At 40.3% G+C, this 26,905-nt stretch overlaps 1 protein-coding gene across 1 annotated transcript in view; it reads right to left on the bottom strand.

Moving 5' to 3' along the window:
* Positions 1–26,905, bottom strand: part of MACROD2 (mono-ADP ribosylhydrolase 2) — a 905,314-nt gene that overhangs the window by 866,208 nt on the left and 12,201 nt on the right. The window contains exon 3 of the mRNA XM_075708098.1: positions 13,739–13,846. Within this exon, the coding sequence (XP_075564213.1) occupies positions 13,739–13,846 (108 nt within the window). The remainder of the gene's footprint in view (positions 1–13,738; positions 13,847–26,905) is intronic.

Below are 26,905 nucleotides of genomic sequence, written 5' to 3'. Positions count from 1 at the left end.
CAACAAGAAATAAGACCAAAACTCGGCTTTCCTGGATGATTAGCACTGGCCCAAATAAGAAAAAGTGGTTTTAAACAAATCAGCACAGCTTCCCTGACCGCTGGTGCCCACGGCTGCCGAAACCAAAGGTTGGAGGTCGTGATTTGACACACCAATTTGCAGTTCTGAGGCTACATCCGATAACAGCTCATAGGGACCTTTCTAAGGAGAAAAGGCAACACCATGTATGCTTCCTCTCTCGCATCCTTCTCCCCAAGGAGGATAAGGGTGGAAAGGGTAGAAAGGGAGGCTGCAGTCACAACACAAGCTGCTCTGTGGGGCGCCAGCCACTAGAGGATGGGAGAGAAGAGGAAGGCAACAGAGATATTGCTACGCTACACTTTCTCGCTCAAATCCTGTTCGGAGCCTGCTGATGCCAGCATGAAGGAAGATGAGAAGCCAGGTGTAACTCAACCCCTGGCACACGGGAAAGAAGTGGGGAACCAAAACCTTATGCTCTGTCTCTGATAAGAGTACATAATAGAGAGAAATACTCCCACCTGAAAACACCCTTTGTGCTGTCTGTCAGGGAATTCACTTTCAATTTAAGACAGTTTTTATTTTAATCTAATCTCTTCTGGTGTTGGGGACTAGTCTGAACTAGAGTTGTAGCCTCTGAAGCCGTAAACTTGGAACTTAGAATGCTTTGGGTTGGAAGGGACCTTGAGAGATCATCGAGCCCAACCCCCCTGCAGTGAGCAGGGATTGAACCTGTGAACTTGGCGTTATTAGCACCATGCTCTAACCAACTGAGCTAACCCGGCTGGTCAACTCCTGACCTAAAGACCCTTTGGGCTCTAAGCCCTACCAAAACACCAAGTTTGGGCCTCCTAAAGAGGTTCATTTTTGCCAGAAAGGAGGTATAAGGTAGAGAAATCACTCCTGGTGGCAAAACAGCCCTAATGCTCATGACTCAGCTCTCTGAAATGCTGGGTTTTGTAATCTAGTAGTAAAAAAAAAAAAAAAAAAAAAAAAAAAAAACCAAACACAAAACACACACCACACACAACAAAAAAAGAAACAACCTATAATTAGCTGGGTCTGGGCCAAGGTTGGAACTGCCGGTAGGCAAAGCTCTGCTGTGACACAAGGCAAAAATCATCTGGCCTCCAGCATTTGGAGATGCCTTCATCCAAGGAATCAAAGGAAAACTAAGAACTGCTGTATTTGTCCTAGTCCACCCTTCCCCCAGGGTAGATTCAGTTGTTTTATTTTTTAAGGTAATGGCCAACTTGAAATGAAAGTTGTCGCAGAACCTCAGAAATAAGAAGCTGTGCATAAATTCTGGATTTCTGTTACTTTCCCCTGATATAGTTTAGCGAACTCTGCAGGTAAAATCCACCATTTCTCACTGACTGACTATTCTGGAAGTCATTATAAAATTTGATTTTAATTTCAGAAAGAGTAATATCAGGACTCAGATATGCAGAAATTCAGAACTAGCTAAGTAGTGACCTGGACCATACTGCCCAATGTAATCACTTCAAAGTGGACTGAAACCGACAGGATGAAAAACCAGAGTTTCTCTGGAATAGGCTATACACCACAAATTCTTAGAAATGTAAAGGAAATGGGTTGCCAGTTAATATTATCTAGCATATCAAGTCACTGGGAAGACTTACATTCCTCTATAACCTGGTTTGATAGACTTGAAAGCAATACCGTCTCTTTCTCAAATAAAAAGTTATTTCACATGACACAAGAGTACAGTTCTCTTGAAAAAGCAATATGGTTCACACATTAAATTTAAAAGCAATTCTAACATGGATTTGCAATGCAAAACGTTCTAAATACAAATCAAACATAGCTGACAGAACCATCTTTTTGAGGCAGCCTACAACTAGGCATACCAGATATTAACTATTTCTATTTATCACTTTACAGGAACCAACTTTAAAGCATAAAATGAAGGTGCTACAGAGACATACTTAAGTGATTCATGTTGTACACCAGATTAAAGTTACTGCAGCGTAGGCATGCAAGTGACAAAAGAGAGAGGGAGCTGTAATCCTAAAAAGTTTTCTGAATCAGTGTTTTTCCACAAATTTCAACTATTCAAACACAATAGGCAATAAAAGCCCTGGGCTTCAAGGCATCACTGCTGAAGCCATCTGAGAATAAGGGCCATTACAATGTAGCTCCGACAAGAGCCAAGTAATCTCTTCTTTATGAGTCTGCCTGCACCTCCAGCACAGCTCAGGGGAGAAGGAGCAAAGCAGCCAAGGGGCCAATATTCAGGACAGGGTACCCCAAAAGAGGAAGGAACGGTACCACCCATGTCCCCCCTTCGCCATTCAAGCATGTTGTGCAAGTGACAATCCAGGCAGGCGATATTAAAATCATGTTTGAACATTCTTGTCACCTCTGAGTGCAAATTTTACAGGAATCCGAGACGTACGAGAGCACCGGTAGGGCTTTACAGCATCTTCAATACCGTAATTACAACAATTCCCACATACATCCAAACAACACAGCATGTTTCAGAAACAACCCTGAACAACAGCATATAAACACACAAGCGCCCATTATTTGCACATGATGCAAACAACACTTGCCATTGTGCTTGGATTAACAAGCAAATACCGCTTTCGCAAGCCTCCACCATGCTTTGATGTATATTTAGCTGCCATTACTAGTTTTTATGACCGTGACAGCAGGTCACACAAAGGGGTTTGAAGTCCTGATTTTTAAAGCCAAGCCGTACCCTTAATACTGATTTTTAAGTGGGAAACATTCTGAATTCCTACAGAAAGCAACTTCTGGTTTTGCAACAGATATGTTTTCTTTTTGTCAGAAAAGTCAGTTTCTAACAGCCATAGGTCAAAACAAAACCTAAACTGCATTTCACAGTCCATAATTATTTATGTAACGAGTAATTGAAACTGTATTGCAGGTGACTAACGTTTCTGAAAAGCTTCCCCAAAATCTGCAGCAAACGGCAAAACACCAGGCAAATCTGCAATCGTAACAAAGGGTGGAAGACACAGCATAAGCCTTCCACTCAGCAGCTAAGAGAATTAAGCAAAAGCAATGCCTCCTGCCAAAGGAGCAGGAAGGAGACAGACGGGGTTAGCCAGACTGCTACACAACAGCATTTCTGAACATCAACTCTCATTACCATTTTGGTGATCAGGTATCCCACTTTCTGCATCTAGTAAATTAGATGAGATAAACCTAAAGTTTACCTGCTCCAATCAACGCAGACCTTCCCCTATGCCATACTTAATAGGATTATGTTTTGCATAGAAATACTAATTCCCATGCTAACCTTACTGCATTACTTACACTGACTGAGATCATGTTGACCCAGTATCTGTACAAGCCCAGCACAATCTAGTCCATCCCAATGTGTTTATAGTTACAACGTAAAGGCAGGAAAGGGCAAACATACACCGACAGAGAAGTCTGAGGGGGCAATATTAACACTACACGGATAATCTCAGCCTACCAGCTGACTACCCACTGCCAAGATTTTGTGGGTACTGCAGAGAGAGGAGACTTTGAAGAAGTCTCCTCTTGTGTCCTAACGCTCTTCCATTACTAGAAGCTTGACTGGTTTGGGCTTTTTTTTAAATGCAAAAGCTTGAAAAAGCACCATGTTGCACGCCTATCTTGACCGAGAAGATACTGTTGCAACTATTGGCTTAAAAAACCCACAATCCTTTGGATAGTCCCCCACAAGTCCTGATTAAAAGTGGATTTAATATTAGGAAACTAATATTATGAAATGAAGCATAATTGCTCAAGACGACCTTGAGCTGTTGCTTACACCACACTGCTCCATCAGTGCACTCAAGATGACAGTTGTACTGTCAGATGTAGGATGAGACAGGCTGAAAGCAAGGTCCCTCCTAAATATATTTCTCTATGAAATAAAACAGATGCTTACAGTTCTCCCAAGCCACGTCTGTCTCCTGTTCTATTTCAAACACACGCTAAACACACATAATGAAATGGAGTAGACATTTAATAAGTACGAGCCATATCGATGGCCTATCCAACAAGCAGTCCTAGAACACATGCATTTTGTTTCCTCTGCTTAAGTCATTACTGATTTTATGTCCAGGAAAATTAACGTATACATGCAAAAAGTGGCTTCACCATAACAGCGGCACTATTGCCACCTGCTGTCAGAAAGTATTCATGGCATCCCACACCCCCCATGTCACAACTGCAAATGAAAGACTTCGAAGAAACCCAACTTTGCAGGGGTCTTGCCTGTGTGTTGCTAGTTTTCTCTAGAAAGGGCCCACACAAAAAGGGTCCAGGGTAACTATGGTGTGAAGGATCAATAATCACATTGGTCTGATGGTTAGTAAAGTCCATGTTACAGTCCTGGAATACAGGAAAGAAGTTCTACTAACAGGAGCAAGGATTTTCAGTTACCACCCCCTCAAAGAGCAAAGGATAAAATAAAGCGGTATCAAGAGGACAGAGAAGCTAAAAGAGAAGATGACGCAGTGAAAGGCCGGACATTTCACAGCCTGTTACTATTCCCCTTAATTACTGAACAGTGCTAGAAACCTGCATCTCCAGCAGAGCCCGTACAGCTCTGACTGCCCTGCTTGCAACACACACAGTCCCTGCTTTTTAGGGAGATAAAATGTGCTAAGCTTGAGTGGCCAAGCACAAACCTGAGAAGCAAAGGGATCAAGTGAAAGCACAAACACTACAATACAATGAATTACTTCTCACAAATAATGTCAGTAGTCACAAATAATAAATAATAATAAAGTCACAAATAATGCAAGTAGTGTCCTCTACCCCCACCCATTCTTTCTCTACTCCAGAAAGCGTCAAAGTTACCTGAAATGTTTTATTTGTGTTCATAAAGCTCCTAAGCAGTTTTGGTTTAGGTTTTTTTAATGAACAAAAATATCAGCAACACATGGTTTATATAGACAGTTATTGCCACAGGGAGCCTAGAAATAATCAGAGAGCGCAAATGGGTTCAACGATGGATGCACAAAGAAATAATAAGAACGTATTGGTCTAGGTAAAACAGAGAGCAGCCAGAAAGCATCAACACTGATGAAGCCCAGATTGTTAAATAAATCCACGTACCATAGACCATCAGGTTAGATTAGGCTACTAAAACGTTGCTCATTTTATGTTAGATTATCAGAAGACTAACAGGCTATGCTGAATCCAGTCAAAGGAGATAGTTGGCCATATAACCTTGTGTGTGAGTATTTCGTAGAATCACAGAATGGTTTGGATCGAAAGGGGCCTTCAAAGATCATCTAGTTCAACCCCCATGGTCAGGGACATTTTTCACTACATCAGGTTGCTCAAAGTCCCATCCAACCTGACCTTGAGAACACTTCCAATGATGGGGGCACCCACAACTTCTGGGCAACCTTTTTTAGGTATTTAGATACTTAGATAACCTGCATCCTCATCTCATTCTACTCAGATTTCTATGCCAGTGTGGAGTAATGTGGAAAGTCAAATAGCATTGCTCTGAACCTCAACTGGTGCCTCAGTCCACAATCTGCGACTTTAAGGAGCCTTTTGAGTGCATTGTTCCAATGGAAAGGATATTTTCTTCTCTACCGCTTTTTTTTATGGCTTCTCAGTAAGTCAGTGAACGCTGGCATCCCACTGCTTGTTAAGATGAAGTGTCTATCTGTTTGCAGCATCTGCCCATATGGCAGGCTGATCGGCAAAGCTTTCCTTGTAGACATGCAAGGTTTAGGTCTTCATTCCATCACCTGAGACTCTCAGCTCGCAGGCACAACACATGATTCAGCAGGGCAATGCCCAGGCCCATGTCGGAGGCACAGACCCACCCAGAAGCCATCTGTTAAGCGACACAGCCGTAAGCACACTGGTGGAGTATATTGGCATACTGAAAACATTTCACCACAATTAATTTCCCCCTCCCAAAGCACCCCAGAACAAGGAACAAAGTTCATTCCTGCCATGTGTCTGCAGCGCTGCCAATCCTTTCTTTTCTTTGTTCTTAAGTTTTGAGTTATACTAATTATACCTGGGATATTTTTGAAGTATATCGTGACCATCCTTGCTGCAGTACAATTCTGAGTGAGTCTCCTCAATCTTAAGCCTTTGCCACACAGACTTAGAGCAAATGGTGTTTGACTGAGACAGCAGCTAAAGTAATCCACCTAAATTAAACTGCACCTCTGGCTCTACTTTCCTTTGGTTTCATTCTCTTGATCACTGTCACTTTACACAGATTTTTAGTTTTCATCCAAATGAGTATTACACTAAAGGGAAGAACTACACTGAAATCAGATTAGACCAAAAGCAGGGGGCAAGTTTAACCATGCCTACTGCTCACCAGCTGTGCTTAAAGTATTTTCCACAGAAAGCAGTAATAAACCCACTCACAGATGTCAGGATTGAGAATGACCGATTCCCTCAACTATTAACATTGACTTTTCTGATGAGTAAGTGGGGACTATATATAAATTAGTCTGGGGCTTTACACACAAGTGTAATTGCACTAACTGTAAATTAACTTGAGAAACCTTTGATTAACACCACAGTCTGCTCACACTAAAGATGAAAACAAAATTAACAATAATTTGTTAGCATTATTGGTTCTATTCCTAGAGGAAATTACAACAGTGTAAGTTACACAGGCAGATGCCAGATGACTCCATGCAAGAGATTTCAACACAAGTTTTCTGTTTCCCTATCTGTATACTGGAAATAAAACATTTAAAACACACTTACAAAACATGCTACTAGACATCAAATGCACTAAGAAGCTGCCAGCATAAGCAACCATTTGACTTTAGCTCAGGTGGAAATAAAAAAAAAGCCCACAACAAAAAAACAAACCACTCCACAAAAATCAGTGTTAATAAATGCAAACATCCCATGCAAAAGTCCTATAAGCAACTTAGGGGCAGATTTTACGTTTTTTGATTCCATTTTCAATAGCAGGAACATTTGAGTTAAGGGACTTATTTTTTATAGTGAATGAGGAGCTGAAGAATAATTTCAAATAAGCTCCAGAGTAAGAATTACTGGTCACTGTAAAATAAAAAGGAGGAGAGTAAGTATATACACAACACTAGTTCAGGCCCAGTGACTGACTCAAATACCTTCATAATATTCAGACAGGCCACTTCTGAAGTAATTTCTACTTCAGAAGCTACAAGGTGAAAATTTTGTGTGATAAATTAAGTTGCCAAATGAAATGGATTAGCAATCAGTGAAATTGCCTGATGTCAGATCTGTTCCAGATTAGAATCCATCCTTTTTCCCCACCTGTTCATTAAGCACCAAGTTCAAGGCAACTGCAGTGACTGATTGCGCATTAACAAGCTGTTTATGTGGAAAGGCATAGTTCAGCCACTATCTATACTTACATACTCGTTTAAGCATAATTCACTGATAATATATTCAGTTCCCAGTTTCAATACTTAGTACTTCCACCTCGATGTGTAATTTTGGACTTGAGAAAAATGGGATGCCTCATAAAATTAAACAATCAGATGATACTTCAAGGTCAAGGCCAGGAAGAGTCCAGAAGAAAATCTGTTGCTATCTCCAGTTAAGATAACTGGAGAAAGATATTGCTCTTACACTAAAATACTTAAATACAGTTGTGAAGGCAGAAGCCTGAGGGAGGAAAGGCATATTTCATTAGGGAAAGTTGAGACTTAGTATGAAGACGGCTATTTCAACCTTTAAGTCAAGTCATGCAGAGGCTCCAGTCAAAACCAGTCCTGCAACAAGCAAAACAAACACAGCATATTCGAAACCTAACATTTCCCAATTCCACACACTTCCAGTACCGGGACAGGGAGGTACAGCAGGACAAGTGTTTCAAACTCTTACAAATTTGTTAAAGATTCAGGGAGTGAAGTTACATCTGAGAACACCCCGCCTCTTAAAGCAGCTAAGAGACCCTCCCCTCTGCGTACCTTCGCTCGGCTGGCCCTGCACAACGTGCCAAGGAAGCCAAGAAAGCTGTGCAGCGTGCGTCTGCCAAACCAGCATCCCTGGCTGAAGTGACTCACTGCAGATATGTAGATGGTTTCCCATAGGGGGAACCTTTTCTTAACAGTACGAGGTTCATTAACTAAATTCCAGCATCACAGGTTAGTAAAAAAGGGACATAAGTTGCTGGCTTATTTTCTTCACTAACTCTTTTCAGAGTAAGATTTTACTTCCCATTTGTTTTCTCATACGGAAATATATTCCCTTTAAAAAGTTATAGTCTCTTCCCAAATTTGGGAGGATTAGAGATGGTTCCAGCACTCAAGTACAGTTTAAAGGGAGCCACCTAGTCACCAAAACTGTAGCAACCATCTAATTGCTAATTTAGAAGCAATGCTATAGAGTTATTACCAGAAATACCTATTCAAATAGAACTGATCACCTTCCTTTTTCCTGCAGATTAAAGGTTTCTGTTCTCAGGACCATACTTCTGTACAGATATCCAAGAATATTTTTCAAAGCTAAGAAGAAATAACATTTCCTCTAGTGTTCTGCAAGTCATCTTCCTCCCAATCAAATAAGGATAATCCTTTTTTCCTCTCGATCTTGTTCCTAGTAAAAACTCACTCACAAGCACATTAGTACATGCCGCCTTATCTTAGAACTGGGCCAGTAAGATTTATTAACAGGTAAGAAGTGAATGAATACCTGAGGTCAGCAGTGATGAGCTGCTGCTTAAGGTTTATCGGGTACATAGACATACATATCACACCCACTCTGAAAATGCAGCTCCTTTATCTACTTCAGATTTAAGTTACTGCATATGATATAAATAGTGACTACTTTTCCCTATGTTTATTAAAAATGCAGAGGAAATTTAGTATTTACTGCTTAGCGGATACTATAAATATTGCATAATTTATTTTTCAAACCTTACTGAGGCTTTTACTGCTTAGTTCCGTATTTGGGATTGGCTCTCTATAAAAACAGAAGAGGCCTAAAAATGAGCAGAATAAGCTCCATGACTGGTGCACTAATCCTTTTTGGTTTTCCAATAGGCCCTAAAAACTTCAGTCAGGACCCACCTAAACCACGAGACCATCATGTCATACCATCCAGACTTTAAATAAGCAGAGGCAGCAGGCAAGCAGACTCAGAGGGAAACTTTTTTTTTTTTTTTTTTTTTGCAGTCACAACTCAGGACATACTCCACTTATTTTGGACTGCTGCTAAATTAACCACCAACGGAAAGACTTGCTCCCTAAATCCACATCATACCTTGGAGAAAGCAGCTCAAAAACATTAAGGTATAGGGAGCTGGTGAGGTAGTAGGGGTGGTATTACACATTTTGTGGCTTTAGTATTCCAATATTATCTGAAACTGTTTTTCTCACATAGCCGATTTGGTCTACAGAAATGCTTTCTATCAGGAAATGCCTGCAGTGTGAATAAAATGTGTTAAAAGAGCTGAGAGGAAAGGGGCAGAGGGACTAAACAACCTCCCTCTCTCTCCCCTAAAAAACACACACACCCCAAGCTCAGTTCCCACAGGTTATTTGAAGTCAGCTAATTGTGGTTATTTGGCTTCCAGGTGCTTGAAGCATTTTTGGCATCAGGATGAAGTGACATCCAGGAATATTTAATTTGTTAAAAAGGCCAGTTATCATGGATTTACACAGGAAGTACACACCTCAGGGACAGCCTGTTCGCATTCTTAGAGCATAATGCTGAATGAGCAGAAAAGGATATAGGTGCAAAAATAATGTTTTTGTACAAATCTTACCCGAATCTTTAAAAAAAAAAAAGAAAAAAGGATATTAACATAAAGGAAGGATATTAACATAACAGGACACCTTCAGCAAAACATCAGGTTAAACTAATACCTGTCTGCAATGCCATCAGTAGCAAGGCAGTTTTAGGGAACCATTCTGGAAGGATAACACAAAGGGATAGATAATTGACATTGATTTTAGCAAAATGGCACATCAGCTCCCTTTTTCAGCTACCTTCTCAGTCACACTGCATCTCAGGTTAACTCTCATTCTCTTCAGAAGCCAGAAAATAGATCCCCGCTCTGATCATGAATGATTTCCAAGTGGCTGTTTTGATATGGTTGTTTTGACAATGAGCAAGGATACATACTTTTAATTCCACTGTTTCCATAGTTGTCCTCTTTTAGCATAAAATATTTGTAAAACATTTTTGGAAAGTAACATTCAGTTTGTCTGTCACAGTCTAGGAGAAAAAGGGGATCCTTTTCTAGCTGTGCTCATCAGTGATATCTTGGTATTTAGCTACGTAAGATCACTGTTAACACCTTTGTTAGCCTAACGAAAGGAATTCAGTTATCACTGTGACATTCTCGCATATAAATGAGACAGTTAAAGGGGAAACAATTCAGAGCATAAGGTAAGCTACTAAATTTAACAGAAGTGTTTGTATAGTATAGTTCAGAAATAAGCCTGGCCATACTCCAAAGTCATGCTATTATCCGGATACCCGAAGGAGGACATCACAGTATAAAGTCAGCGCTATAGGCAAGTTACTGCACACATTCTCACACCCCTGTTTAATCAAGTAAATCCATTTGTGTCTCATTTACCCCTCACAGGCAGATATTAGAAAATATAAATTTTTTTGCTAATATGTTTGTACCCAAATCTGGAGACAATTTGAACCACCTGGCACCCTTCCACGGCTCCAGAGTTTGCCATACTATTCCCTTTACTGAAGGCATATTTTGTTGTTTGTGTAAGTCAATGTAAATTAAAATTCAAACTCTAAGTATCTTCCTGTTGCTTTAATTTGTATATGACTTGCTGTATGGCAAGCTAATTATTACAGGAGGTAGTTAATGGAATTCCTAAATTCAGAGAAAGTCGTAAGAGAGTCTCTTGCCTCCTTTCCCCTGCCAGTTGCATGCCCTGGGTTAGGGAGGGTGGCAGTCATTAACATTCGGGAGTAGCCAAAAGGCTTCAAGTATGAAAAGAACTCACGCAGATTTACCTCTAAAATGTCCGTCTCCTATTCCGTGTTCAACAGGCTGCATTTTACTCAACTTGCGGATAGAAACTGGTACAGTGGGGATTGCATTAGTTACACCATAAGAACATCTGCAAGACTGAGCTTTCCAAAGGAGAAACAGGGCATGACTACTTTTTGCTTTGTCTCTTTGAGGCTTGGATAATTTTAATTGCAGAAGGAAAAACAATGGAGTTCTTTCCAAAAGCATCATAGAGTGCAGAAACATGTTTTCAGATACCATCCAAGAGAGAGTACAACTTCACTGAAACTTTTTTTTTTATTTTACCAAAAAAAAAAAAACCCACCTCTGTGCAGCAACTGGATTTTTTGCATAAATAATATAGATCTTGAACCAAACCATCTTCCTCATTTAGCTTTCCAGCTATCCTCCACAATAAGTTTAAAAAGTTTAACTTCAAAAGAAAAAGTAACACTGAAACCTGAACAAGTCAGAGGCTTACACTTAAAATTTAATTACTGCATTGACACATAGAGAATATTTGATTTTTCAAGGTAACTACAGGTTAGCATTTTAATCTAAGCATATTAACAATTCATAATAGTTAATATCTTATGCACTTTAGGAACTATAAAAGATTACAGAAGAAAAGGGCTAGAAGAATCTTAAAAACCTGACCTCTACCAATGTCCTGACCTTGGACTGCTGCTACGTATCAGCCTGGTACTGTGGAGTATCGCTGTCCCTTCCAATAAGTAGTTTTGCCAACGTCTAATCTGAACCTCTCCTTAAGCTCAAATCCAGCTCTTTTTTAACTTACTTACAGAAGACATCAGTAGAAACAACTCCTTTCTTTCTGCCAACAGCATTCTAGACACTTGGAGGGTCTTATGTCCCTCTTTAGGTCTTTCAACCTCAGTTTTACTGTGTTGTTTTGAGCAGTCTTTAAACCTTTCCTCAAAATTACATATTAATGTGTGTTGATTTTAATTGGGTTCTGTTTTTCATTTCTACTCAGACGCATTCCTTACCAGGATGGCAAGCAAGTTTACAGGCAGATAATGTCATTGGCAGCCTGCAATATAGGTTTTTGCACATTTCAAGAGAAAGGGAGAAAAACCCTTTAAACTGAGAAAAGCAAAGTATTCCCATTCTGAAGCTAATCTGCAACCAGTTCCAACCTGTAATTCAAGGGAGACCTATGAACAAAGAGAATCTAAATATAAAACCGAGAGAAGTATGCTAATATTGACTTACTGTAGAGTAATAAAGAAAAGAAGTCAGCGAGAGCACTACTGGAAATGTCATCTTGAAAGAATCAAGGGGAAAAAAAAATTAAAAGATTAAAGCTTCAGAGGCTTAGCCAACACCGTGAGGAGAGGATCGTGTTACTACATGGATGCTACCGTATTGTTTGTCTGTAATTTGGAAAGGCTTTTGTGCATCAGTAAACTAGAGGATTAATTAAAAACTTTCGCATGGAAACGTCACCCTCATTACTTGTTGGAGTGCAAAAATGCATTTTGAGATAACTAAGGATTCTACCTGTACTCCACAAAACCCATTAGCATGTCTCCACTGTAAAGTGGGAAGTTAGAGAGAAACAACATCAAACAATCCGGGAGAGTCCGTTTACTAACTTCCACACTGTATGAGCAAACATTTCTGTACTCTTTACAGACATGAGCCAGTATGTCCACACAGCTTTTTAGTGTGGTAAGCCAACACATCATTTCTGGGCAATACAACTTTGGGAATCTCTGCACTTTATTCCATCACAGAGAAGATACTGCAGTATGTTTCCTTCCAATAAACGAACAATACCAAAACTCAGTTCTTGAAAATGAATCAATACTTCTAACAATTAAGGACAACGCCAGCCAAATACTAGGGGAAAAAAATTTTCCAACCTCAAGACACACAAACCATGTTCTTTTCAGGGTAGGGAGTGCAGGCAAGATTTGGGGCATGTGTGTAGGGGAAGCCTTCCCACAGTCTCTCCCAACCAGCCAAATTAGCTTATTATAAACCAATGCACAAAGTTAATTGTATAGGTATTTCCCCCCTCCTCTTTTGTCACAAGAGGATGCTACATGCAGTTCTTCACCTCAGTTGCATAGAACAAGACATGGTCACTGAGCAAGAAGAGGTACTACAACTAAACCCATCCCTGGAAACATTCAAGGTCAGGTTGGCTGGGGCTCTGAGCAACCTGATCTGGTTGAAGATGTCCCTGCTCACTGCAGGGGGGTTGGGCTAGATGACCTCCAAAGGTCCCTTCCAACTCAAACTATTCTACAATTCTATGTAGAACTCTGTAGGTCACGACCAAAAATTTGAAAGATACAATCTCCCTACAAGAAAGCAAATATTCAAGCCACATAAAACAGAAATTCAGTTTTCCTATCGCCTTATTGTTAAGGTTTTCACATTACCTAACCCACAAATGGCTTCATTTATAAAAACACACTGGAATGTACTGCAGTAGCTTAGTTTCAAAATTCAACCTTGTACAATATCAAGCGTGAAGTCTCAGCTACTCAAGTCAAAAGATGGACAGAAGATCTTTTTTTTTTTTTTTCCTTGGTGACCATGCTATTGAATTTTCACAATAATCCTTGTCACAGTAAAGGCACACAGGATAAATAGATGCAACATAGAGAAATTAGGAAAAAATACAGAGTTTCCAACAGATTTCCACAGAACATAAAAATTTTATGCAACTTTAAGTTCAAACTTGTAACGTGGCGTTACAAAGTATTTTCAAGCCATAACAATGTAAAACATTTAACCACCTACCAGCATTAACGATGGCATCAACCTCAAGCACTGTAATGTCACCTCTATAGAGAGAAACTTTCTCGCTCAGACTTTTCTTCCCTTGCAGGTCTTCTTTAGCGTTTTCACCTACAAACCAAGAAAGCAGTAAAACCAGATTACAAACATGGGTCGAGATCACTATTTACAAGTCCAGAGCAGGTATCAGCAGTTCCAGTCACACTATTGCTGTCAGACCGCAGCATCTTTCGGCTTTGCCTCGAGAGGGCACCGGTAACCCACAAAGATATAATTTGTTTTCAAATACAAGCTACTGTGAAGCACTGATTCCTTGCCTACATACCATTTGATTAGAAGCTGTATAAATATACACATTTTAGGAGCTAGATCCATCAAATAATTTTCTGTGGTAACCACAAAGGTGCAAATTACAAAAAAATGAAGAATTAATTAAGATGATCTTCCTACTGAAGCAATAATTTATGCAACACAGAATTATTCCAAATGCGTACAACAACATATGAGCACACCATTTGCGAACAGCTCCAAAATTCAGAACTAGCCCTGGCAACAGGCAGCAGGGAGAAGAAAAACCTGAATGAAAACACCAGAACATTTAAAACACGGAGTTTTGCCACCTTAAATTACTCAAATAGAAGGTGGGGTGAAGACACAACATACATTAGCTTTCAAAAGATTTGTTACTAAGTAATGTTACAATAGGTCCCTTATTCTGGTAAACTCTTAATTTTTGCATCACCAGTTCACTTCATTTGCATCATATTCAATCTATATAAGAGCTCAATTACCTCAAACACTTCTACAAACACATATTGGCCAAAAGCTTAACCTAGTCTTGCATTGTTAGACATCCACATCATTAGAAAACAACTAAAGAGTGAAGGGAAGATTGCTTAATTGATTTTTATTATTATTTTTTTAAATTAATTCTTTCTGACAAAAGCCAAGTGTCTCAAGAGGCTTGAGTTCATATATTAGCCAGAAATAGAACTGAATTGCTAAAGTGACAATTTAAGTGGGAAACAGTTCCCAATCTTCAGAAAAAAGTGAAATTTATTTATAAGTAAAAAAAAAAACCTCAAGGGAAGATTTAGTGAGAAGGCAGAAGCACTCCAAACAAATTTGGCCCTTTAGTTTTCACATCAACTTTCATTTTAATCAATTTCCACCAATTCAAGTATACCTGCTCAAATTCATCAGCATTACAAGCAACCGTAAGTAGAAGAAAGTCGTGTTTATTATGGATCTTGTTCTTTTAACTTCAGCACAAATGACTGGTATCAGAAATCATCTTTTATCTCAACCACTCCAAAATAACCAGTCTCACTCAATTCTTCTTTAGATCGGCTATCACATGCCTAGTGCAAAATCCATGCCATCTCCAGCAAAAGTATGTTGCCACTATGACGGCCATTAGCATAAAGGTAGCCTTGTATTCAGGAGTTTAATTTCTGTATTTGTCTCCTAAAGCGACTATTCTATTGCCACCAGATCACCCTCAGTGTCTTAACCAAAGCAAAGAGTGTTTCTGTGGAAAGGTATCAAGCTTTTCTTATCATAATAAGAACCTTGCATCCCTCTAACCTAAAAGTTATACTGTTCATCCATTTTTCCACAGAAGCTAACCATTGCAGTTAGCTGTTGAGTTGTATTAAAATAAAAATCAGCCTCTGTGACCAATTTACAGAGTCTGATTTATTATCTGCTCTCATGTTAACTGCATTCTGTCAGCAAGTAGGACAGTTGTTTTCTCCATCCCTCCCCAGTGAAGGTCCTACTGGAGCTCTGCCAAGTTTCAAACACACATCATCATCCTTCCCCCTCCACCTTCTGCCCAAGTTACTGCAACACTAGTTAACATCAAACACGTTGAATTCTCCAAACTAAAACCGCTTAAATAGAAAGTAGAGTTTGGATACCACAGTATTTGTGCCAATACAATACAAAAACAAATAACAAAAAAAAATCCACCAGGAAGAGCCATGAAGACAACAGATACCACACAATTAAGAGAAGCTAATTCTCATTATCACTAATTTCTGAGTCAGAGGGACAGCAGAGATGTCCCTTAAATCAGTTCGCCAGCAAGGTCATCTAACTCTGTAGGGCGCCACACAACACAATGTTGTATACACTGGCGTTGCCTCATGATTTGCTATCCTCCACAGCCTTCACAATTTTGCCTCTCATGCTCACTCTCTGCAAGTACTGAATATATTTGAGTGTGGTCCTCCTGAGACTCCTTCCCCACAGAAAAGCATTAGCAAATTCACTGCCTCATGGGGGCGGGACAGACAGACAGACCCCACTCCTGTACGATCTCCCACGTCCTCTTCAGCAAGTCCCTCACCTACCCCACAGTTCTTGGAAGAGCCCTGATCACCACTGTCTTTAATACAGTTCAGCAGTAAAACCATATGCTGCCTTGTACATCTTTGATAGATTACCCTCATTTCTTTCAATAAAAGTCTGATTTAACAAAGGATTTGAGCTTGCACTTACTTTATTTCATTCTGGTTGTTACAGAAGGATGCTCAACACTGATGGAAGTCATGGAGAGCCAAGTCTTGTTCGCAGAGACACTCAACAAGTCTACTAATATGCTGCTGATTACAAAAGTAATCCCGATATACAAACAGTTGTAGGAGAGATGACTGTTTTTCTTTTGCCATCTGTTAGATCTCTGGGGCTGGCAGACAACATTTCCTAACAAAATCAAAACTGATAACTGATTTGGGATATTTTCTTCGCCTGTAATCAATTTAGTCATCTCGGCAGGGACAGTGAAGTCATTCCTGGCCATTACAAATAACTCACTTCCCACCTTTGTCTCCCATCTCTTCCTTCACCACACACATTTTTGTCTGCTTCTCAGATTAAAAAAACCTGCACTCATTTACTTCAAAGTCTCTTCCCAAGGTAATGATGAATCTCAGATATGTGAATAAGTACGGTAAGTCCTCATATATGCCCAAGAAACTCACATGCTGTAGGTACTGCCCTGTAATTCATGGTACCGTAACTCAGGAAGGACAATTCCAGGGCATTACAGATTTCGCAAAGGACGCACACCATGTGTACATACTAGCACGTTAATAAAAATCCTGCCAGTGACATATTTACCTTGCACTTGTAGTGTAATGAGAATATTTCTTGCTCTCATTAATGAAACAGTTTTACATACATCCTCAAGAAGTACATCCTCTGAAGTGGTTGCTATGTAACCTAGTCTTCAATACAACATACAAAACAGGAGTTGAGTCCCTAGACCCAAAGGCATAAGTTTTTAGAGATAAGAAAGCCTGCTTGCCAAGCAAATCAAACTTTTGAGTCTGTCTCCATGTCGGTTGTCCAGAATGCACCTTAAAGTTGGAAAGCTAGGAAAATTCAGCTATACTCCAGTCCTAACAAAAAAACCAAAAACACCACATACCAAAAAAACCTACAAACAAACAAAAAACCCCACACCAAACACACACAACAAACACACACCCCCTGCAGAAAAAACCCCGCCAATCAAACCCACACTACATCAAGGCTGTGACAAAGTCCACCTCAGTTTAGGGGCATCACAGACTCTAAGACAAGAAAATACTTTGGTCTGTGGCTTGTGAATGTGAGAAGTTTTCAGGACAAAGAAGCAAACAGAGTAAGAAAGACTGAATTTTCTGAAGTACCTCCACAGGAATCCCAGGATAGCTACAGCAAAATTTAAGAGGCACTAGGAGATGTTTAAGATCATCCAGCTGGGCAGTGAAGACTGCCTAGAAAGGAAGGCTCTTCTCCGTACTGGAAGAACTGCTCCCATCTCCATCACCACAGCAATCCTGCTCACAAGCCAAATCAAACACATAGTGAGCGCCTGCACAAGAAGCCTGGATGCCTTCAGATCACTGGTTTTAATCAAGCCATGGTTAAGTAAAATGCTAAAATAGCTGTTCAAATAGGACTGTGGCAGTCTTAAGTATGAGCAGTAGCTTCTGCTTTTTTGGGAGTTTTATGTTTGTATACCCCCAGGGAGACCAATTCAGGGGCTTTCCTTCCCTCTGGAATAAGACTCTGCCCCATCTCTACCCCATGTCCATCACCACTGTAAAAGTAAAAATAGAGGCTTTTACTGCAAGACACTCAAAAAAAAAAAAAGAAACCAAAACCAAAAAACCCCATGATGAGCTCTCACAAAGCAGTGATAATCAGCATTAGTTTGACCATCTTGATTCCCCCCCACCAACTCTCACACAGTGAATTTTGTTATTCACTTTTCTTCCTTAATATCACAATTGGTGCAAACAGTTATGTATGTTGTGTGAACAGTAGGCTCATGAATGGACTCAAACTGCAGTATAAGTACACTAACATTTCAGGTATTTCATTACAATTATGTGTGCATGTCAACAGCAAATAAACCCTTTTTTTTGTTTAATGTGAATTTTACAAGGTATGTTCACATAAAGTGTGGCTATCTGATTTCTGAGACAGCGCAATCCCGGAGTCTTCACCCCTGATGAATTCCCAGTTAATGCCAGCCCTGCCTCTGGACTAAAAGGGCCCCAATTAATTCAAGACCCTGAGCTAAAAGCATCAGCAAAGCAATGATCACCCATACAGGCAGATTTCACAACAATTTAGAGCTTTCAGGATCAGATGAATTCAAAGAATTAATTGGCACATAAAGAAAACTATTAGGAGGAGGATAAATGGAATATTCACAAACTTTTGAAATGCCTTTCTAATTCCACTCACAGCACAATAGAAACTATCATAAAATGACTGTAGGCATAACTACAGTCAGTTCAAGTCTATTCATTCGAGAGAAATGAAATTAAATTTGCAAAGTGAAACACTGAGGTGTAAAGCAACCTCACACGCACACCAAAAATCTGCATATCCACAAGCAGGTGAGGACTTAACAGAACCCTAAGGAAATGCCCAACATGAAAGCAGTTCGTAAGACTAAGTTTTGAATTTTTTCGCAAGTGCCTACTCAGCCTCTCTGCCAGTTTTCTGACCTAAATAATTCTCAAACTTTCCTCCTCTGCCTAACTAGCCCTAACTCAGATCTTATTCATGCCTTCTCTGGGGTGATTTTGACAGGAAAAAAATAAATAAGTCAAGAAACAACATCTGCTAGGGAAATGTGGAAATACACTGAAAAATATCAAATACAGAAATAAAGCAAAAATAAAGACAGCTTTTTTTTTTTTTTTTAAAGTATTGTTAACAAGCTCACTGTAGTTCCTATCAGAAAGAAAAGTCAATGGTCACCAAATCATCTGTGTACCCACACACAAAAAGGATTGACTTGATCCTGTCACATCCTTCCCAAAATCTATTTTGTTTAGGCCGTTTTTAAGGACAGATAGATAATAGTGGAGACACCTCAAATGCTCCAGGTGCTCCTCTTCCCCCGCCTCCCCCAAGAATATGTTAGAGTTGAAAATCTTCACCATAAACAGTTGAAAATTCTTGTCCCACCACCATTTTCCTTCCAGATCCACGCCATCATTTTCTACCCCTGTCTACACAACCCAACTTCCGAGAGCTTTTGCTCCTTTGAGCCTTTAACCATGCTCCCAACACCTCTGAGCTCTTTCTAGCCACAGCTTCAAGTATGAAGTTGAGCAGCTGAGGTCTTAACACTGAGTACAGCAAATAGGCAGTCCTATCCCTCAGCTTTACTTACGACTCCTTCTAGCTCACATCAAAGGAAAAGGACCCTTACACCTTACACATATGCAGAAAAACGTATTAGATTCAATGGCCCAAAACTGCGCTTGGAAAGAAAATGCATTAAGTTCTGAAGAACTAAGAGGAAAAAGGATTTTCAGAACAGCTCACTAGAGGGAGCCCCCATAAAGGGCATGAATATCCTCGGCTGGTACAATGGAAAAGGATGGTACAAACCTAGCATCATTGTAAAATCACTCTGAAACTCAGTCACTGCTAAAATATCCAGGATTTTAAAGTCTAGTACACTTCAAAGTATCTTAATTTTTGAAACAGGTCTCAGACATCCAATTACAGAAATCCCTACAGCAATACCAAAGAGTTTGCAACCAAAGGGAGGAGAAAAACCTACAGCTCGAAGAGCTTCTGTTAAAAAACACATTTTAATTTTAAAACTATTTGATAATGAAAGAGTAGAGCACACACACAAAGTGGTAAAAATAGTTACTGAAATCCCATAGTATAAAGTGATACCTATGGCAAAGAAAATGGCTTTTGGCACTCCACGAGCAAAAGCAGGCAAGGGAAAAAATCAAAGAACAAGTGAAAAGGATTTACAGCATCTAGGCTCACAGGCTTGCAGTATTAAAATGAAATTTTAAGTAGTCAGACAACTTAATGGTTTTTTCCTCCAGTTCATAAAAACAAGAGTAACAGACTGAATTGAAAAAAACAAAGCTGAAAATGGGAGGGTTTCATCATTCACAGTCAGCTTTAGAATTCACAGCTGAAGGAAGCAGATTAATTCAAAGTTAAAAATAAATAATAAGTTTGCCCACTATCTCACCCCTGCTACAACAGCTACTAGTAGAAACACATATCCCACAAGGAAGGCTTCTCCAACAGCAGTCTATAACACGATCTGCAAACAGTGCTGGGAAAAGAACCTGAGCAAGGGACAAGAGTCCCAACATCAACCCCAGACAAGAGCCAGCCCTTCCACTCCTAGGTGAATCCTCAGCAAAGGCTGGACGGGGACACTGCTCCACTTTTCTTGGGCTGCTGAAAAAACAAAGGAGTTGAGCAAGCTCGAGCTTTAATAGTGCATCTGACAACAGGGAAAGGTATAGGAACCATTCTGCTACGTACTCTGTGCACTCTTCCCTTCAGTGCTGGGTTTTTTTTTTTTTAATGCTTTGTTTTTACAAGTGCCTTGTACAGATTAAAAATGACAAACTATTGGCAATTACTAACCTCACGTTTAACAGAGCTTTCCATGCCATTTGTTTCTGCATAGGCTTACGGAGCGTTAGAAAAGACAGATTGTAAGATCTGTTACATTACGTGCCTACTTCTACTCCTACCAGCCGTGGATGATTCTACAGGAAAGGCAATTGCTTATCTAAATCAAGAGCAGCATTATTTCCATATGTTCCATCAGCAGGGGGAAAGCATTCACAGATGCACTCTAGTACTTCAGATTTGTAGTACAGATTTGTTCTATCACTTCTTGGACTTAAACGAGATCAGAACCTGAGCACAAGCAAGAAACATCTGCTGCAGACAAATCACTTTCTATCTAGCCAAAAATACAGCACATCATGCAAGTCAAAGGCACTTGATGAACACCAACGTCTTCTCCCTGGCTGCACAATATGCCCCGTTTCAGCTAAGTACAAAGTAGCATAATTGGATTACCCAAGGACTATAGCCAAGCGCGAAGCTTATGAGGCATACAGACACCACAAATCACAGAACGGATGAGGCTGGGTGGGACCTATAGAGATCATCAAGTCCAACCTCCCTGCTCAAAGAAGGGTCACCCAGAACAAGTTACCCTAAAGACAGAGACTCCACAATCTCTCTGAGCAACCTGTTCCAGTGTTCAGGCATTCTCACAGGAAGTATGTGTTTTCATATGCTCAGAAAGAATTTCTTCATTCAACTTGTGCCCATTGTCTCTTGTCCTGTCATCTGAGTATCACTGAGAAGAGTCTGGAGCTATCTTCTTCACACCCTCCCGTCATATGTTTATAAATATTGATCAGATCTCATCTGGGGCATCTTTTCTTCAGGCTAAACCCCAGCTCTCTCAGCCTCTCCTTGCAGAAGAAACGCTCCAGTCCCGAAGTCATTTTTGTGGCTCATCTGATGCATCAACTACACTTCCCAGTTTTGTACCACTCACAAATTTGTTGAGGTTGCAGTCTGCCCCATCTTCATGGTATCTCCCATTCAAGGTTTTTCAGGAGGTATGAAGTATCTCCATCGGAAGATGTGAGCATCACTTGATGTCCAGTGGTTAACTGAGGAGCCCACATCCCATGAACCACACCTCAATTGACTTCAACAGTGCTGTAACACACTCCTGTAAAGCCACTGCAAAAAGCCCAAAACTAACTCACTTGGTCCAAGTTCAATGCAGTGATGTGGCTATCAACAGCCCACAAACAGGGTTGTAAATACAACCTTCTACTTTTCAGCCACGATTGAATTGGAGCCATTGAAGACTATGTTACCCATTAAAGAGAGAAAGAGCAGTGTACCATGAGCATTGATAAAAAATAGACAGTCAGCCCTAACAACCCACACACCGCTCAAGCAAAATGCAGTTGTTCTTGTGTTATGAGGGTCTTGCATAGTCCTCAGAGTATTATGTTCCAACCTCTTCCTCAGCCTGTCCCACACAGCTCTGTATGTCCCCCAAAAACAAAACTGAGAGGCAAGAAACCCTTGAAGTCTGGGAGCAGAGGAAGGAGAGAGAATGCAGAAGCTTGCCCTTTTTCTGGGAAGACTTGGTATGGAGTGCAAAAGTACCGAAGACCAAAGTTTGAGAAAGCAATAATAACAAACAAGGAGAGCAAGAAAAAGGAATACATTCTTGATTCTTATTTGTGATGCAACCTGGTCTGCAGGGACACGCAAGTGTCAATTCATAAATCAAAGTCTTCTTACTTCAGTAGCATGCACGATGACAGTAAAGACATGGCGTAAATAGGCTGAGGCCCCAGGATATTTGTGTGTTTACTTGGAGAGTCAGCATCCATCTGCTATGGTTGCTGTGCTTGCTTCTGCTGGCTTGGGATTTCATGATTTAGGGTCCATAGGAATGGCTGCTGTTTTAGCTGTGGCCCGGAAGGAGATGTGCTTTGTGTATTTAAAGAATCTCATTCAATCACTGTCTTGTTTGTGTGGGTTTTTTTCACGTGAGCCTTCAGAGGGATTCAAGACTTTGTGACTATATACTGGAATAAAAACGCTGTTGGATAGCTTATTTACTAAGTTCTTGCCCAAGCCTGATTATCAGTACCTCAATCTGAGGTATAGCAAGAATTTCAATACACAGATCCTTCTTCCAGAACAGCAATGTCCATTGTACTGAAGTACATTAAATGGCCAACCAAGGTCACACGGAGGCAGGAACTACACTGCATCATCTCTGACTCAATTCCTACTTTATAACCTCCCTCTACTACAGAGAGCTTTTAATTAACAACGGAAGTTCAAAAATTGAGAAGAAAAAAATATTACACTCCTTTAGACAACTGTTCATTGCCTCGCAGAAGCATGTTGCTACTTCTCTGTAAAGCTAAAAGACTACAGGTGATGCTACTTCGCTAGCCTCCTTCAGAGACAAAGCAGATCGCCTTCACTGCAAGAGTTGCGTCTTGGTAATACCACAGCATTCATACACCTACTCCTGTTATGTTCAAATCAATCCAGTACCTCCTGGGATAACTATGAGCCTTCATCCAAGACCTACACTACCAGCAACACAGTATTCCTTCACTCAGCTTTAGAAACTGGCTGGAAAAAGAACACCTTTTCAGGAGCAATCAGGTGTTAGGTCTTCAGCAGCATCTGTTTTATTTACCAAGAAGTGAAAACCCATTTTCAATAGGTGTGCACAGCACATACAGCATCAGAGTTAAAATAAGTTTATAGTGGGAAACCACAAATTCATTAGCTTTCATTCATTAGCTTACTAAGCAGTCAGACAATTTTTACTCTACATTCTCTGCTTTTTGAATTCCCTACACCATTGCTAAGCAACAGCTTCTCTAGTTGAGCATCACAGCCTTTTGTAGTACTTACTGTGGAGCTCAGAAATAAAAAGTTACTACCAGCAAACTATGAAATTTCTCCAAAGCTGTCAGCAAATACTTCATGGTGTTGTCATTCAAGAACCTCTCTGCACGAGATACAGTGACAACTGCTTACCAGACAGGAGCAGGAACTTTAGTTTTCTAGTACCAGGGGACAAGTAGGTAAGTTTTTATGCAAGTACAAAAGATAATGTTTTCCACATTAAGAGATTAGGCTTGGTGGGTAGCGCTTACCTTGCAGTGTTTCCCCTCCCCTACTCCCTGAGATACCACATGTAATTTGCTACCCTAAGAAACAGTAGGGCTTCAATCCAAACAGCAAGATACAGAAGAAAATCTTCAATATTTTAAGAGGACTCTACCAAGACCCATTAGTGCTGCAAGTCATACTTGCTTACTTTAAGGACTTGAAAAACAGAACATAATACAAACTCACAAGCAGTTACAAACTCACGAGCAGTTAGGAGAAAGATTTAGCTGTATCTTCTTCTGCATGTCTACCTGGAAAAAAAGAACACACCAAACCTCAAAGCCCTTAAGTCAATACAGGCTACGTTGGTGCACACCGCCTATTCTGTCTGGATTTAGTTATTTGCAATACATTTACAAACCTTCTTGCTACTCTGGTAGCAATGCAGAAAGCGGGGGGGGGGGGGGGGGGGGGGGGGGGGGGGGGAATAGAACTCTACTTTTTCTTTAAATATAACTGATCCATACCCTCAGTGACAGTTAAATAAAGTCTGGGGTTTACTTTCAGTTGATGTAGATTTATTAAGTATTCCCATGAAAGGACAGCACTGCAACACACAATATGTTTGTATGAGAGCAGTGTCTTTTTTAAAGAGTACCTTATTCATACAGAAAAGATGACATTAAGCATACAGGAATAAATCCAGTGCAGGCTGAACTTGCAACTAAATTTGTATTTGTGCAGCAAATGAAAAACACCTTTACAGACTAACCATCAGTACCAAAGAGACAACCAAAAAGGCCCACATTTGCATAAACAAGCCTCTGTGAAAAAGCAAAGGGCAGGATAAGGCTGGTAAATGTTTTAAAGCAAGACAGATGTGCAACCAGTCCTACACTTTCTTCATATCTGCATTACAGATGGATTGAGTCTTTAGGACAGAATCCTCTTGGTAAACTGTAGAGCAGTCTTTTCTAACGCAGTGTTCAATCATGAACTCCTAGAGAGGCTACTAGGGCAAAGGCGCAGGTAGAGAATTACTTCCACTTTCAGAAATAAATGTATTGGCTATAGCAGCACAAGGGTGAGATGTTTAATTTTGCAAGACGTGCATTCTATAGCATCCTGTCCACAAAAAAACAGCTGGAAACTTTGGTAAAGGCCCTTGTGACACACACTTCTGCAAACATGCAAAGTCAACAGCTGCAAGTCTCAGTACCTTTCCTGTGCACAAACATTATGCTTCCCCCTCCGCCCCACTTAAATAAGAAATATTTCTTAGTGAAATGGAGCCACACAAAATTGTGATTTCAATGATTTTTAAAGCTGTGCAAAAATAGAAGTTTATATTTAAACTGGATTGTTAAGGCTTCTCTCCAGCACAGAAGAGCATTTTCCGTGCATCCTAACAAACACACCTGTATGCAGCACCTCCTACAGGGATGAGGCTTTCTGTGTCAACTGCATTTTCCAACGGTACATCATCTAGATGCCCTCTCACAGAGAAAGCCACATATCACTTCACATAAGAAGCACTACAACAGCTTATTCGGACATTAGTTGGTTTGTTAGAGACATTTCTACGTGGTGAGCAGTTCAGCTCTAGTGAACTGAAAAAGGGAAACCAAGCTTATCTGGTTTCCAGTGATCAGGTTTTTAACACATGTGTAATCGAGTGTTTAATTGTGCATGAAGCAAATGCAGCTATGCATGAAAGTTGGTTAATACCATCCAAACAGAGAGCTCAGTGAGCTTAAAATGCACCAGCGATCCCCCTACCTCATCAAGAGAGTTAAGTCAGCATCCTTAAGTGGTGGTTATTTTTCAGACTTGATGCAAGCCTCCCACATTCAGAGAGCAGCAGTTGACAGGCCTACCCTGTGTGATTGCTAATTACTATTAGCCCCAGGCAGCAAATCCTAGTTGAAGCAACAGTTCAGCACCTTCATAAATGTCTGTCACATCTAAGCTACCGTGAATTAAGATAAGCCATACCAATCCCTTATTGTCTTATGAAAAGAGGCTCTCGGTCTTCTGCAGGAGGACATCAGCTTTTTCCACCTACACTTGAAGCTATCCAAAAGTCACGTAGCCAGTCGACATGGCATCAGGTCTACACTAGTAAGCCGTGACAAAGGTACAATTTAGCAGCTTTATCTTGGCCTCAACCTAATCGGACACATGGCTTCTAGTCAAGCTGGCACATTGGTTCACATCTGTCTGCAAAAGACTGTGAGGACATATGCCACAATCCATCATAAATTATGGATTATGGCTTTAGCCAAGCAACCATACTGAGCAAAACTAGATGACTTACCAAAATCATCTTTGTAGGGCAAGAAATTAATTTGGGGATTTGATCTTGCAATCCCCCATGCTCAAAAGGAGCTCCCCATGCTCAAAAGGAGCTCATCCTTTATACACAAAAAAGGGGAAGGGAAAAATAAAAAAAAAAAAAGGAGAAGAGAGACATATACATAAACACAAATTACTGGAAACCAAGATGTATACCCTATTACTTTTCCCCCACATATATTAAATTATCTCACTCAAAAAGTTACTATTATTCTTCTTTCCCTTCATAGTCTTGAATATGAGACAAGTCAGCCACTGAAAAACTCCAGGCTGGAACTTGAGAAGCCCTACACTTTCTCAGCAATTTCTGAGGAACAGCACGTACCGACTTACACACAGCATCACTGCTGCTAAAGCCATCTTTCCTCACACTCTGAACAAGCCTACCAGCTGACAGCACACTGCATCATCTGGACTTTCTAACTCTGGTTAGTACTTCCTTAGGGACCTCTGTACAAAACTTCAGCGCACAGTGATGTTCAGTAGCTACAAAAAAAAAAAAAAAAAAAACCAACCCAAACAGGATTGTTTCTCATATTGCATGGGACAGAAGCTTAGGAGTTATTAATCTGGTCAAGACTTGAGTCACCAGCACTTAAACATCAGAAACGTTCTTTCTTGCAACGACATGCCTAACTTTCCTTCGCATCGCCACCTACTATTACTCCCTAAAACATGTTGAGAGCTTGCGGAGCTTCAGTAAGGACACTAATTTATTGTTGAGAGCAGCATCCTTTCCTATGGTTAACTCTTGCCCCTCGAGGAGTGGGCTGCCACTGGATTTAAGAAGGTGTTCTCAGCTGCATGCAGAAGGGCCACAAAATGGTGGTAACTCTATCAAGGACCTGT

The sequence above is a fragment of the Pelecanus crispus genome, chromosome 3 (assembly GCF_030463565.1).
Source record: "Pelecanus crispus isolate bPelCri1 chromosome 3, bPelCri1.pri, whole genome shotgun sequence".
Classification (NCBI taxonomy): Eukaryota; Metazoa; Chordata; class Aves; order Pelecaniformes; family Pelecanidae; genus Pelecanus; species Pelecanus crispus.
Note: the sequence above shows the minus strand (reverse complement) of the source record. Positions and strands in the feature narration are given on the sequence as shown.